Source organism: Syngnathus floridae, chromosome 4, assembly GCF_059516105.1.
Source record: "Syngnathus floridae isolate MCC-2025c chromosome 4, RoL_Sflo_1.0, whole genome shotgun sequence".
NCBI lineage: Eukaryota > Metazoa > Chordata > Actinopteri > Syngnathiformes > Syngnathidae > Syngnathus > Syngnathus floridae.
This window is the reverse complement of record NC_142416.1, coordinates 16529812-16544326: the sequence shown is the minus strand read 5'-3', so window position 1 is coordinate 16544326 and position 14515 is coordinate 16529812. Positions and strand designations below refer to the sequence as shown.

Sequence of the window (14515 nt, the reverse complement as noted above, 5' to 3'; positions counted from 1 at the left end):
ATAAATGAATCTTTTTTTTTTTTGCTCGAACGTCTGTATCAAACACACAGTACGTGACAATAATGACTTGGATCATAATCAAATACAACATACAAGTATGCATTATACAATGCCAAATAAAAGACCATCGGTACAATGCAAAATAGAATTAAAAATAAATCTTGCTAGGATTTTTCCACACAGCAATTACATACAATTTAAGTTTCATAAATTGAAGGGTCTTCAAAAAAGAAAGAAACTCATTGTGGAAATATAAGAGATTTGGTTTCACTTTCTAAACTTTATGGTGAAAAAAAATATACATACAGGATAAGAGTGAACCAAAATGTCATCATTAATATCCTTCAGACTGCCAAATATGGAAAGATTCACCCATTGATGGATAGAAGCAGACAGCAAGACAAAGTTAAGCAAATGAAAATGCCTTGAAGTGTTTTGAAAATGATGCTTTAGGGAACTCTTGCCAGCTCCAGATTTTGTCCACTTACGGCAGGTAAGAAAGAGGTGGCCATTGCAAGCACATCATCAGTAACCAAAGGCCCACCTAAACAATGCAGGCCAAATGAGGTTGAATGCGACTTTATTCAAGTGTAATTTTTCTTTTTTGTTTACATGACTCACAATTGGGTGTTTTGGAGATTAAAAAAAAAAAAAAAAAGGCTCCCTGTTTTTAATCAAGAAATGATACTTCTAAAAACGTTGGGCTGTTGGTGGACCATCGTTGACAGTTTGTCCAGTCACCCAGTAAAAAAAATGTAATCAAAATATAGATTATAACCACTTAGTGAGTTGCACGGCACTGAAACGCCAATCTAACCGATTGTTCAAATTCTATTGCTCAGGAAGAAAACTAAAATCAACTCAAATCTGCTTTCTTAGGGGTGGGAAGGCAAGCACAGTCTCTTATGGCACAAACTATTTGACATTTCTTGGACTCACAGTATCAACAGTGATACTAAAATGCAATTTCTCCCAAGTCTCCACTGATAAGAAAAACAGGAGGCTGCATGCCACGTTTTGGCGCAGCGCTGACTTACGCAAAATGAATATCTCTACATAATAAAAACATCAAGTGCTAAAAAGAATCAGCTAAGGGTTTAAGACACGGCTACCGTCATACCACGGACGTGTACAATTCATGTTACCGAGTACAATTTCAACTGTAGTTTTGATGATCCTCATCTATGAGCAGGAAACATTAAAATGGTGGAGAACCAGGATCCAGTCCTCCTCAGTGGGCCATTGTGACTTTATTAAAAAAATATGATTTTACATATATATATGAATATATATATATTCATATATATATATATACATACATGAATATATATATATATATATACATATATGGATATATATGCATATATGAACACACACACGGAATGGAGCATTTGTGGGTTATAACATTGTTTAGGCCTTGTTCAAATACTCCTAAATCGGGGCTTTCCCACCCCTAGAATGCATTCATATTCACCCAGAACCTCTTTGATGCGGGCAAGTCACTTGTGCATCATTCATATTTGGTTGAGTTCAAGTTTGACAAACTGCTTGTTTGCAGTCAGTCACTCGGCTGACCACCTCTTAGCACCAAAAGGCTGGAAATATTTATTGGAACAAGGGGGGGAACCCTTGGGGGGGAACCCTTCCCCTGTGACGACTACAAGTTCCAGGCATGGGGCCCGCATCAGTCTGTGAGAGCGCTTTTTGTCCTCTTGCCCTGCTTCCCCGCACCGGGGGACGGCGCGTTGCCGTTGCAGCTCCCCGCCGCTGCGAGGAGCGCACGTTCCTGCCGCTCTTCGGCATCCTCGGGGAGATCCTCCTGGATCTGCTTCAGGCGCGTCATGGCCCGGTCGATGGTGGCCGTGCCTACCAGGTTGAAGTCGTGCATGCTCACCAGGTGCAGGAGGAAGTTGCGGCAGAGGTTGCGGCGAACAATGTGCGCGCCGCAGTCCTCCACGAACAGCATGATAGCCTGGTTCATTTGGTTGTCGGCTATGAACCTGCCGCGCAGATCACAACATAACTTTATCGCCGCAAAATCACGAGCCCCGAGTTATGGCCTCCTGCGCAAAGTACATTCCGTTGATGATGATGATGATTTAGTGTCCACGTACCCGTTCTGCATGACATGAAGGTTCCATAGCTTCATAACCTCCTTCTCCCCTTCGTTGACATCGGTGAACTCATCCAGTTGCTGGACAAATAGCACATCGTACACAATCGGTGCTGATCGCGGCGCCGACGGTTTTTGCTTCGACCAAACACTTTTATCCGCCGTCCGTCTTCCATTACAGCAGAAAATGCCTGCTACTGGCAGTTCTTGCTCACCGTTGCCGTTTTCTCTCGGAGCCACTCGGGGTCCCGCTCATCCTCGCTGTCCACTTCCATCTCCTGGGGTCGCAGCGGCATGCAGCTGTCACTGTGGAAGTAGAGACGGTTGTGTCCGCTCACATAGGTCCGTTGCGGCTCCAACTCGCCGTCCTCCAACTCCAGGAACTCGGACAGGCTTGGCTTGGTCCTCTTGGGCCTGCAAAAGAAGAATCAAAGAATTAGGCCTTCTGACGTGACCCCCGTGACCTCATTGTTTAGCTGCTTCCACCATTTTAGCAGCCATTCAATTCAACGCAGCTTCCACAATGCGGTCGGTCAACAGAGTACCTGCAAACCAAAATGTGAGTGACAGCCGTCCTCTTGACGGGGCCGTTGCGGCTGAAAGCAAAGCCCGGTTGACTGTGGATGTCCTGAGGATTGCCAACGTATGAGCCATCGTAACACTCGTTGATGGACACGTCTATCCTCGCTCCTTTGGGGTGAGGCTGCCAAGTCAAAGAAGTTGGGGGGCAGAAACATGATCAAAGACAGCGCCACCCCACCACCACGGACTGCAATATTACTCTCGAAGGAAATTTCAAGTTTCCATTCACAAGCAGAACCTGATGGTTCTTTCTTACCACATAGTTGAAGATGAAGCGCGAGTGGGAGAGTTTGAGGTGTTTGAGGAGGCTGTAGAGCTTGCTGCAGTTCAGCGTGCACCAAGGACAGTGAAGGTCGTCCCTCGCCTCTGTCTGTTGCCGCGTATTGTTGTTGTACAGGAACTGTGACGGAAAAGGTCACAGTGACAAAGTGAGAGTCAGTCACATCATTGGTGACGCTTTACGATTGTTACGCTCACAAACAACCCCCCCAAAAACAAAGCGCGTAACCAACTTTAAAATAACCAAAGCGCCTACCTGATAAAATATCCGTAACTTTTGACGCGGCTCGCACGGGACGGGTTCGTTCCTCGCATGGATGTCTGTGCTGACTGCCTCTTTCACTGCTGGAAAAACAACACAGAGGAATTTGTTCAAGCAGTGCTTAAACGGCACGCTTTAGCAAACTGTAAACACGGCGAACTTTCTCGATCTCTATAATTGCTCATTAGTCACGATCACTGAACTAAAATTGTTGTGGTCAAAGGGTGACTGTGCAACTTGTCAGGACTGTGCAGGGTGTGAGGGTTCGACAATTATGCCGTTGAGAGCGGCGTCGGGAGGATATTTCGCTCTGACGCATACGATTCAATGAGCAGAACGGTGACTTTGAACAAAGTTGTGATCTTTGGGCTTGTTGCCAAGAAGACGTTTTTTTCTGCAGAGTATGGATGGATGGATGGATGGATGGATGGAGTAGCAGCTCCAATAAGGATCTTACCGAAGGGTGTTGCTCTGTGGTGACTAGTCCTGGTCTCCACGGGGCCATGGGTGTCAGAGTTTCGGGTAGCCAGAGGTTTTGCGACAGGGGCCGTGGACTTCCCACTGGCCTCGCCGCTCCAGCGCAGAGTGAATTGCAACGTGGGTCCCTGAGAAAATGTTTCAAACGGTGGCAGCCTCTGAAATAGGCCACGCGCGACACTTTGGTCAGTGGTCCGCTATGACAAAGCGGATTCGAAGACGCGCGTGGAGCACCAGCCTCACACCTTGCCGTCGAGAATCGTCTCCCACGTGGCTCGCTTCTTGCTCACGGGGCTGTCCTGCATTCCCTGCATGGACACCTCATACTCTCCATCCAGCAACTGCAACCGTCTGCACAGGTCATAGACAGGTTTGGTTTCAACTCGACACTCAAAGGTTTCATTAAGGATCAATAAATGTACCTGTTCTTATCAAAGACTGTCATTTGAGCAACATATGTCTCGGTTGTGTCCCCTTCGTCCTTCGGAGAGGAATTCCTCTTCTTTCTACTTTGAGCATCTCTCACATCTACACAGACACACTTGGGCCGTCATTACATTTGTTTCACAGAAGGCTCTTCTGTGGACCTTGCGAGGTTCATTTCTTTTACCTATGTTCTCGTTAGCTTCACCGTTGGGCAGGCCATTGGCGTCCCTCCGGCCCGTGCGCGACACCCTGAAGAGGAGCGAGTACGATTTGACCATGTGGATGTTGCTAGGCTCAAACTCGTTGCTGGACACCACTAAGGAGGGACAGGAAGCCAGCTTGCTGTGCTGGCTGTCAGGATTCAAAGGCACCTGCTTTTTACCTGTAGGCACTTGCTTAACCGGGCAGCTGACATCCTGCGAGGAGCCGAGGAACGAGAGAATGAACAAGATGGTGCGATTTGTGAGGCTGAATGCGACGCCTTACCTTGCGTTTTTTATGGCAGACTTTGACAAGTAGCACCTCCAAGGAGACAGAATTTTGCTCATTCTCCGAGTTCTGAGATGGCTTTTCTAGACGAAGGAAAGAGACAATGACATTCTCGGGAATAGAAGGAAAGTCAGAGTGGATCACCACCTCACGCAAGATTATATTTAATACTTTGTAGGGAACTTTAGCAACATGCACGCAGACTCAATTCACTTGACACACACACGCTCTTTAGTATTCTCACAATTAGAGATGTCAGTCAGAGGAAGAAAGAAAAAAAAAATCACTAATAATGTTTTACTGCATTACATTTCTGCCTCGTGTCATTTCCAGGCAGAGGACACCAAGGTGTGTCGATATTCATATTCCGGCAAGCCTATCAAGATTTTGCAGCCCTAGCTCTACTTACCATCCTTATGGAAGAACCCAGTGAAGGTTAACTGCAGATGTGATGACAAGCTAAAAATCACAAACGTCAAAATTAGGGTACATGTGACTATTTGGCTATTAGTAGCATTAAAAGATCGTAACATCCAACGATACCTGGGAGATTCCTGCTCTCCCTTCATCTTCTCCACAGTTTGTAACACGGTATCGACTTTGAATGCTTTCCTGGAAACAAAAATAAAAAGAGAGAGATTCGGAATTTTCCTTTCACTCATAAGATCACAATTGGGAACGGCATGATGCACAGGCTCGGCTTTTGTGTACCTTTTGGCATTTGAGCGACCATTTCTATGGGACATGAAGGTGAGAGTCCTGTGCAAAAATATCGGCTACAAGGCAGGGTGTAATTGTTTAGAAATTCGATTATTTAAAAGCATTAATGGATACAAATCTGTAACTTACTGCAATCAAGTTCCTGGTGCGAAGGAATCTGTATATCTGTGTCGGCTCTAGGAAAGAAAGAAATCTCTTTAGCCAACCATGTGCTGTATATTGCTGTACACATCATAAAAAATTCTAAACAAAAAGAAATGTCATGAGTGTAAAGCAAATGAGTCACTAACAAATTAGGAAGCCTATCTACTTTGGTTTTAATTACATTTAGGACTGACGCGAACAAGTGAGGTACCCCCCCTCTCAGTTTCGTTTTTTACTATACTATTGCAAACAAGTAATGGGCCTTGGTTGGTGACAACCAACTCCAAAAGGTTTCAAAAAATAAAATATCACACAATGTACTCAGTATGTTTTATTACAAAATTTACCACTCTGCAGTAAAATAAATGACAGTTTGATGCTACTTCTCAGTTATTGGCTGGGGGGGGGGGGGGGGAATAATCTGCTTGGCCTAGGGGAACATCCATAACACGATCAGAATCAAACACCGAACAAACTACTAAATAGACACTGTTGTTTGCAAATGCAAATAAAATGAAACTAAAAAAACAACGCATCAAGGGTTGAAGTCTCACTTTCAAAGGCCTGCAAGAAAAGCTCATGGTCGGCCTGAATCTGCTCCATCTTCGGCTTCTTCACGGAGTTCAACATCGCCGACGAGGCGGGGTACACGGCGCCGTTCGCTTTGTAACCCGCCCCGCTCATAATGTGGCCGGAATTCTATGAGCAGACATAATATTGCCATAAAAACACACAATCACAAGACAAACAATAGCTGTGCCGCAAAAGTTGCCGTCACCACTAGCACGGTGGCTAGCGAAACCACACTTGCTAACACGCTTGTTTAGCTTGGGTCGGTGCTCTTTTCGTCCGGCGTGAAACTTATGCTGACCAAATAGTTCGCTTTTGTGTGTATTTGTCCTGAATAAAGGCAGCCTACCCTGGCGGATGGCATCAATTTGTTAGCCTCGCTGCCCCCAGCACAAGCCTGGAAGAATCAACAGCGGATGCCCATGAAGATGAACAGGACGCGACGAGTAGCTGGTCGCTGGCTAGTTAGCTCGTAAGGCTAGCATAGTTTACCGGTAAATATACCGGTAGCGGTCCCGGGTTGCCGCTTACAGACACAAATATTGCTCTTATGTCGGATGTAGATTGAATAATTTTCATGTCATTAATAACCACGCATTGGTAATTTATTGCCGTGCGGCGTCCTTTCGATTTATAATGAACAACAGAGGATTGCTCATTCGTCAGCCAATGAAAGCCGGACTGTGTGAATCGTCGGCTGCGATTGGCTACTGGAATCAGGAAGTGACGCGCACCCGCTCTCGGTTTCTGCGATTTTGCGGGAAACTAGGCGAGTTTCAAGTGAATGCGTGACCCCATACGTCAGGCCTTCTTACCTGTCTATTAAATGTAAAGTATGTAAAAAAAAAAAAACTTATCGCCACACAGAATTTAAAATTTAAACTCACCCGACTGCCAAACTCGTAAAATCATAACTTAGACAACAACATTTTCATCAGCACAGTGCACAGAAAAGAAGAAATGATTTGTAATTGGTGAAATTCTATCAAAACAATGTATAACAAACAGATCTATTTGGAAATTATCGGAGAAAATGATCAAATAATGTATCACCTTTTCTTCCTCTCAAATTGCGATTACAGTGTACCCCTTTTTTTTTTTGTAGATATAGTTTTTCGGTCGGAGCGATTTGGTTATGGACCCGGAAGTGTAGAGCATCACAACTTCCGGACATGTGTGAGCGAAGTGGTTTGTCGCTAACGCTGTCTCGTGGTATGATCCTTGTTTGATTATCGGGACATTGAATTTAATCAAAAGATCGGTGAATATAATTATTTTGAGGGGCCAAGATGGCAGAGATCGTTCAGCAGCAGATCGAGGACAGAATACCGGAGTTGGAGCAATTGGAAAGAGTGGGACTATTCACTAAGAAAGAAGTCAAGTAAGAAAATACGATGATAAAAACGAAGAAAAAAAAACCCATTATGATCGTGCGGAAGTGGCTCGACAAACATCAGGCGTAATTGTAGTTTGACTTCTTAACATGTTCTTTACGTAAACTTGAAAGACAAAAAAAAAAAAACAATTAGGATACTGTATTTGAAAATGTATATGTGACTTATGAGTTATACTTTTCCTGAATTAGTCAAGCACGATTTTGTGTTTTGCAGAGCTATCATCAAAAGGGCAACATCACTGGAGTACAAACTCCACAGGCTGATAATCAATAAAGATGACTTCATAGGATACATACAGGTAGAGTGATCAAATCTCAAAATCACTCCCATTAATTTGACAAGTTTTAAAATTGCTCATTTATAGACAATGTTGTTAAAATTGCAGTATGAAATCAACGTCCTGGAGTTGATCAAGAAGAGGAGAGCGGTTGGTGGACATATTCTATTGATGACACTATCATGATATTAATATTAATCTTTGCTGTTTAACAAACTGCATTTTGTTGACACGTTTGCTTTTGCAGCATATACGCTACCAATTTAAGAGAGAAGAAATCGAGTTTCCCATCATACAAAGAATCAACAGTGTCTTCAAAAGGGCCACAAACAAGTGGAAGGTATTCCGAACCCCCCCCAAAAAAACATCCCCTTACGGATCAAGGATTAAATATTAAGGGTGTGTTGCACAACGAAAGAATAACAATCCAGTTGTAGTGCTTGATTAATTAAGTGAGCAAATCAAGAAAGCTGGAGAGTGAAGACACCAAATGTCATGTTTTTATGAGGGAAATCTTATTTTTACATTTATTTTTTTTAGGATGAGCCTTGTTTTTTTTTTTAATGTTAAAAAAAAAACACTCAAAACAAACAAAAAAAAAGCTGTGACTTTTAGCGACATGCGAAAAAACATTTAATAAATGCAAAACCAACATGTTTGCCTTGCAGGATGATGTGCAGCTTTGGCTCTCGCATGTCGCCTTTTGTAAGAAATGGGTATGTTACAAATGAATCATTCTCGATTATTTTCAAGAACAAAGGTGTAAATAGGTGACCATGTTTCCTCAGGGCACGAAGGCGCAGCTCAGCAAGGTGTTTTCAGCAATGCTGGCCATCCACCCTGATAAACCAGGTACTCTTCTCATTCGTGGCGAATAGGACCCAAACATCAGAAGCTATTTGACCGTGTGTTTTTCTAGCACTTTGGATCATGGCAGCCAAGAGCGAGCTGGAAGAGAAGAATTCCTCAGAAAATGCCCGACATTTGTTCCTCAGGGCTCTACGCTTCCACCCGGGCAACAAAAAAATCTACCAGGAGGTAGGGACGAAGCACTTCCAACACATTTTCACCCATTTTGACTCCCAAAAAGTTTCTCGCTAACTCTGTAACATTTCGCAGTACTTCCGCATGGAGCTGTTACACTGTGAGAAATTGCGGAAGCGGAAGGCTGAGCTGGAGCAAGCTCAGATCAACATTGTGAGTGATACATTTTAAGAAATCCATGCTTTTCAGATGCACCATAAAGCTGGATGATTAAGTCAATAAAGACATGTTTTTTTTGTTTGTTTTTTTAAATTGGTGAACAGGGTAAATATGAGTTTTCTCCAGAGATCCTTAGCGGGAAACTCGCGATGGTTGTGTACAATGACGCCACAGACAAAAACAAAGGTAGGTGTGGTTCTTCCTTTAAAATTCTTATATTGTTTGACAAACTATGTATTAAGTATGTATTGTATGTTTTCATCCCACAGACGCAGAGTTTGTCATCTCACTCCTCAACATCGCATCCATTTTTGACTTCACCAAAGACTTCCAAGAGGTCATCTTTCAGGAGTGAGTGGCGACCAAAACGAAACCGTCCCAAAAATCCAAAATGAAACTCACCCTGGCTTTCCTGTCATCCAGCTTGCAAACCAAATTCCTTGCTGATAGCGTGACATGGGACTTCTTAGCCAAGAGGGAGCTGGAGGCTCAGTGGGAGGGGGAGGTTCTCCGGACCGCCAAGGGCCGCGCTTCCGAGGTCGACCGAAGAGAGGCTGAATGCTGTCGGGTCTACGAGAAAGGACTCGGAATCATCAACACCGGTAAGAGGATTCGCACAAACCACGCGTGCCTCGGAATGAAATAAAACTCGAATTTCTCTTCATTGTAAGAATCCATGTGGACCACCTATGTCACCTTCTGTCTGGAGAGGGTGAAAAGGAAGACAAATGTCCAAGAGTTGAAAGACAAAGTAAGAAAGTTCTGTGAATGACAACCAGTCTTCCTTTTGCCCCCAAATGTGATTAGCAAATAGATGAAAATACTATTTGTGTTCGACAGAGACAAGAGAGGCTCCTGGGACTTCTGCAGCGTGCCCACGACTCATCACTGCTGAGGGAGGATTTCTACAAGAACTGGGTAAGACACGTGAAGAGTATTCATCCTTCGTCTTACCTAACGCAATGTCGTCGCGCAGACGCAGATCCTGCTTTTGTCGGGAGATGAAGAGGGCGCAGCCCGCATCGCCGTAGCAGCCACGCAGCGCTACAGCCAATCCGTGTCGGCGTGGAGCATGGCCTTGCAGACGCTGGTTCAGTTGGGGAAAGATGACGTCGGACAGGTGTTCCGGGATGCGCTCACGCACGTTCATCCCAAGGTATACACACCGCTGGGGTGCTGAAATAAACTATATTTAACCCTCACCACTACATGTCGCCAAGAAAAGAGTTTGTTATTGTTTTGCATGGATTTTCATAAGCAGTAGCAGCACGAGGAGGATTACTACACTTTATGTAACTTAAGAGTTGTTAAGCCCCAAGGCATCTTGAAATACTGTCAAATTAAATGCTAAACAATGGAAAAATACACATTCTGGATTTGAAACAAATTCATCTGAATTACAATAAAAAGAATGATTTATTTTCTACAAATGTCATGGCTTTTTCGGTTTCTGCTAAAATTTGTTATTAAAAAAAAACTTCTTCCTGAACTTCTTTTGGGCTGGCAGGAAAGCTTACCAATTTGGAGGCTGCAGGTCCAGTGGAGCTTAGTCAAGCAGAACCCAGAGGAGACGGAGGCCATTTTCAAGGTTCAAATTAAATCCATCCGACAACGGCGATCCGCATTGAGCAGTTCACACAATGATGATACTTTTTGTTCTTCCCGCTTGTTCTCAGAGAGGTCTGTCCTCCGCGGTGGAGGCAGTTGCCATGGAGATGAAAGAGGGCTATGTTGATTGGTCATATTCCACTGGGGGCTACAAGAAAGCGAGAAAGACTTTCAAAAGGTAAATTATGTCATCCTGGCAATAATGTCACTTGAAGGACTATGAAGGAATAACTTGTGTTTTTTAGTTTACAGGAAAACCGGCCTCTATCTAAACTTTTCTTCACCAAAATGATACACATCGAGAAAGAACAGGTGTGTGCATTCAGTGCTGTATGTTGGGAAAGTGAGCTTTCAAAATACAATTCTTTTATTTTTGTTTTTTTTTGTTTAGATTTCTAAACAAATTTGACCAGAAAATAACTAAAAAAATGTTTTTTTTGGGGGGGGGGGGACTTAAAATATCACTGGTGAACAGCAAATTTTATTCCGATATGGCTACTTAATGTACTTTGAACGCAGTTAAAAACAACAAAAAAAAGGTTTTACTTTTTTTATCTCACACATCTAAATTTTGATGGGGTTTTTGTTGGACTTACAAAACCTTGCACAATACAGCTTATACCATGATTTACAATTTATAGCTATGACGTTTCAGAAAAAAAAACCACCCACATTCTTAAATATTATTAAATGTGTTACTCTATTGCACATTATATTATCCTCGAAAAAAAAGTGTAAATAAAAAAAAAACTAACGTTGTGTTGATCATGCAGGAGACCCCAAAGATGAACAATCTGAGGGACTACTACGAGAGGGTCTTGCAAGAATTTGGATCCTTTGATGAAGGTGAGACGAGAACAGGTCAAAACATCCATTAGACGCCGTACTGTCCATAAACCATTTGTTTATAAACAAGTTTAAGTCATGAGTTCCACTAGCTGGAAAAACGACAAAAAGTCACACCCTAAAGTGTTATAATCTATTAAAATAGAAATTATGTCACTGAATAGAATTGAAAGAATTAAAATATGTCAGGATAATTCAATAGACATTGTGCATCTCCTTCTGGTGTGCACGCTTTGGCCAACAGGGGGCATTGTACTACCTTACATGCCGTACTCCACGTACTAATTTCCAACACAGAAAGGTTAGTCTCAATTAAACTACAATAAAATTGTCATTTTTTTAAGGAGGATAACGAAAATATGCCATTGAGTATATTTATGAGAGTACAAGTTGTTTACAGTTTAGAACCACAACAGTGATGCTAGTTTCGTTGGCCTGTATGAAATTTTACATTATCTAAACATTCTTAAGACTTAGTTTGCTTTGATTAAAATCACAAAATATAATTCTCCTCTTATGTTTAATTTGAGTTTAGTTTGACAGTAAATTTGAGTTTAGTTTGACAATAAACTTCAACCTGACCTGTTTGTTTGTCAAGATCTGTGGCTGGAGTACATCCAGGAGGAGATGGGGCCCCTTGGCCAGCCAGAGAACTGCAGCAAGATCCACTGGAGAGCCATGAAGTTTCTGGAAGGCGAAAGTGTGGAGAGGTTTATCTCCAAATATACGCTCCTGCAGACTGGGCATTCTGAGTACAATTTGAAAAAGCAGAGGTTGCGTGTTCTTTAATCAGGAGTTGCTCAGCCTGAGGGAGCTCGTGAAGAAGTTGGTGGGTTTTCCACAGTCGTCATTGGACACATGGCTTGGTTTCACCATGTTTTACCAAATCTGCTAACCAGATTCCAAATGTTTTCCCAAAGATTTAGAGGGAGATGTTTCCAGTTGCAATTACTCTTCGTATTAAAGTTATGTGGCAAATTTATGTCGGTGTAATTTCCTGTTTAGACACACTTCAAATAAAAATATTAAATTTGTTTTGGAATAGCATCTTTGAATTCCGATGTCAATCCAAGTCATACTTACACATTTTGGTAAATCTAATTTTAATTGATTCAATCCAGAAATTAATGTCATTAGGTGGGTGGAATCATTCTGGTATCTAAATCAATCTGACTCATTCAAAGGTAAAGCTAAAAAAAAAAAAGAAAACTGAAATGCCTCCTAATGAGGAACAGTATTCTGACTTAATGTTTTAGTTTTTTTCTAAAACTATTAAAAGACATCCTGTACATATACATAAACTTTTGAGCATCTTAAAAACCATTTACAGTGTAAACACTTTATTGCCTCTGTTAGCATCTTCAGGATGTGTCAAATTAAAGCCTTGTAAGTCAAAGTACGATTATATATATTACATATAGTATATGATTAATGAAATCGTAACAAGGATGGCTTCAATGATAGTGATTTCCTCCTCTACCGGTAAACTGATCAAAATTACCGTACATTTCCAGATCTTGACTTTTGTCACATCACGCCACATCATACAGCAGCAGCTAAGACGCAACGCTCCTTAGGACAGACAAAATGGCAACAATGTATTTCAATACCTATCCCTTTTGAAAAGATAGATTTAGCAAGTTATGTATCTGTAGCAGTAATAAAATATTTAAGCAATATCCAATGAAGAATCAATCTACTCAGCATCTTATTTGCTGCCAAACGTGAGATTATTACAATTTCACCTTTTTACACAATTTGAATCCCCTCAGTCTGCTTGACTCTCAAACCTTCTTGACGAAGATGTAAGTGAAGAGCACCAACATGGCCGCCAACAGTAGCCCGATGGCAAACTGGTGGACGCTGATGACCTTCTCCAGGGCGTGTACGCGCTCCTCCATGGCATTGGTATGGATGTAGTCATAGATGGAGGCCCCAATGCTCCACACCGCCCACACCGCATCCACCAACGCCTTGATGGTGGGAGAGACCATTGAGGGGGCTGCTTGCAGCCGGGCACCCTGCACAGCCACCTCTCCCCTGGCCTTCACCACTGTGATGAAGCACACATGACAATGAAGAACGACCTTTCGCAAAAAAAAAAAGAAAAAAAAATGCAGCAATGAACAATTGACTACTTGTGTCCTCGATTTAACTATATTGTTTGTAACTCTGGGATGCAATTATCAATTTTAAAATTATACATCTTGTCTATATATGACCAAATGTTTTATGTCTTCAACAAATTAAATAAATGCTAATGGAATATAGTAAACCCAGTAGGATTCTCACATTAGCAGATTCAGGCCAATTAGTGGAGGTCAGAGTTCAAGAACACATGGTGAAGCAGGATTTAGCTGTTATGTTGCATGCAAATGCAATAAGGTACGACTAGCGCGAAGTGCAATATTGTTAAATACACGTTAATAAGATAAATCAAGAAAATAAAAACAATATTTTTAAAAAAGAACAAAATTCACCATTATTGAACAAAAAAAATCACCAATATAATTAATGCTGTAAAAAAATCTATCGAGCTAAATCATGCCGTTTATTGAGCTGCACTGTTGATGCATCTCCAAAAGTAATGGTGCATGATGAAATGAGTAAGCTCAAATAATTGGAGAATTCACTTTTCGAGCTAAAGCTGATGAACATGAGTGCGCCTATATGTGTCGAAGGAATAAAAAAAACAAAAAACCTCACCGACACAGAACAAATCTGAACGCGGTGGTCGATACGTTGAAGAACATGCGTCCAATTGGTTCCAGAACTTGCGAATAATGTCATTTCATTTACTAAATACCACCCGATTGTTTGTTTCTGTCGTTAACACTTGTTGCTTCGCGTCAAGCTCGTTTATGAGCGTGCGCATCACTTCCGGTCACTATTTCAATCCAAGAGCGCCTAATAAACTAAAGTAAAATAATGGCACCGCTGGACCTATTTTTTGGCCCGTCCTGAATGACAGCATAGCAGCGAGAATAAAGTTGCTAACATTTAAACATTATAATCGTTAAAAACAAAAACAATCAAAAACGCATCTTTGTTGCTAACTTTAGGCTGAGTGACAGCAAACTACACGTGACCACTCAAAACGTCCAGCTTTTTTGACAGCTGTG

The 14515-nt window shown here is 42.1% G+C and overlaps 3 protein-coding genes across 9 annotated transcripts in view; 1 reads left to right on the top strand and 2 right to left on the bottom strand.

Moving 5' to 3' along the window:
• Positions 1–563: 563 nt before the first annotated feature.
• Positions 564–6752, bottom strand: suz12b (SUZ12 polycomb repressive complex 2 subunit b). Of its 3 annotated transcripts, XM_088374396.1 has the most exons (18): positions 6412–6752; positions 6047–6191; positions 5478–5524; positions 5340–5404; positions 5172–5240; positions 5038–5087; positions 4626–4711; positions 4522–4555; positions 4324–4455; positions 4136–4241; positions 3959–4064; positions 3694–3871; positions 3231–3319; positions 2952–3095; positions 2659–2816; positions 2329–2527; positions 2115–2194; positions 564–2000 (listed from the first exon to the last, which is right to left on the bottom strand). In XM_088374396.1, the coding sequence occupies exons 1-18, from the start codon at positions 6424–6426 to the stop codon at positions 1685–1687; spliced, it is 2019 nt and encodes a 672-aa protein (XP_088230522.1). In that variant the 5' UTR covers positions 6427–6752; the 3' UTR covers positions 564–1684. The 3 variants fall into 3 exon arrangements, with proteins under 3 accessions (XP_088230522.1, XP_088230520.1, XP_088230521.1); XM_088374394.1 differs by having other exon boundaries at positions 4324–4555; XM_088374395.1 differs by having other exon boundaries at positions 3231–3316; positions 4324–4555.
• Positions 6753–7198: 446 nt separating this feature from the next.
• Positions 7199–12427, top strand: utp6 (UTP6 small subunit processome component). The gene is made up of 19 exons (XM_088374401.1): positions 7199–7443; positions 7673–7757; positions 7845–7886; positions 7984–8076; positions 8405–8452; positions 8525–8588; positions 8656–8774; positions 8856–8933; positions 9044–9125; positions 9209–9290; positions 9363–9541; positions 9611–9690; positions 9780–9857; positions 9916–10095; positions 10447–10527; positions 10616–10725; positions 10793–10859; positions 11321–11393; positions 11992–12427. The coding sequence occupies exons 1-19, from the start codon at positions 7352–7354 to the stop codon at positions 12180–12182; spliced, it is 1824 nt and encodes a 607-aa protein (XP_088230527.1). The 5' UTR covers positions 7199–7351; the 3' UTR covers positions 12183–12427.
• The window catches only part of LOC148399479 (uncharacterized), a 31601-nt gene continuing 27755 nt past the window's right edge, over positions 10670–14515 (bottom strand). Inside the window, exons 5-8 of one of the 5 annotated variants that reach the window (XM_088374411.1) lie at positions 13139–13446; positions 12900–12965; positions 11976–12080; positions 10670–10695 (exon numbers count right to left, since the gene is read on the bottom strand). In XM_088374411.1, the coding sequence (XP_088230537.1) occupies positions 13178–13446 (269 nt within the window). In that variant the 3' untranslated portion in view covers positions 10670–10695; positions 11976–12080; positions 12900–12965; positions 13139–13177. Of the gene's footprint in view, positions 10696–11975; positions 12081–12894; positions 12966–13138; positions 13447–14515 lie in introns of all 5 variants that reach the window. The other 4 variants (XM_088374409.1, XM_088374412.1, XM_088374410.1 and 1 more) reach the window with 4 other exon arrangements.

Coding starts and splice junctions, on each gene's coding strand:
- suz12b (XM_088374394.1), bottom strand. Junction 5,525..6,046: donor TTTCTTGCAGGCCTTTGAAA/GTGAGACTTCAA, acceptor TTTCTTTCCTAG/AGCCGACACAGATATACAGA. Junction 4,556..4,625: donor TCTGCCATAAAAAACGCAAG/GTAAGGCGTCGC, acceptor GGCTCCTCGCAG/GATGTCAGCTGCCCGGTTAA.
- utp6 (XM_088374401.1), top strand. CDS start 7,352: ATGGCAGAGATCGTTCAGCAGCAGATCGAGGACAGAATACCGGAGTTG. Junction 9,691..9,779: donor TCCAAGAGTTGAAAGACAAA/GTAAGAAAGTTC, acceptor TGTGTTCGACAG/AGACAAGAGAGGCTCCTGGG. Junction 10,528..10,615: donor AGACGGAGGCCATTTTCAAG/GTTCAAATTAAA, acceptor GCTTGTTCTCAG/AGAGGTCTGTCCTCCGCGGT.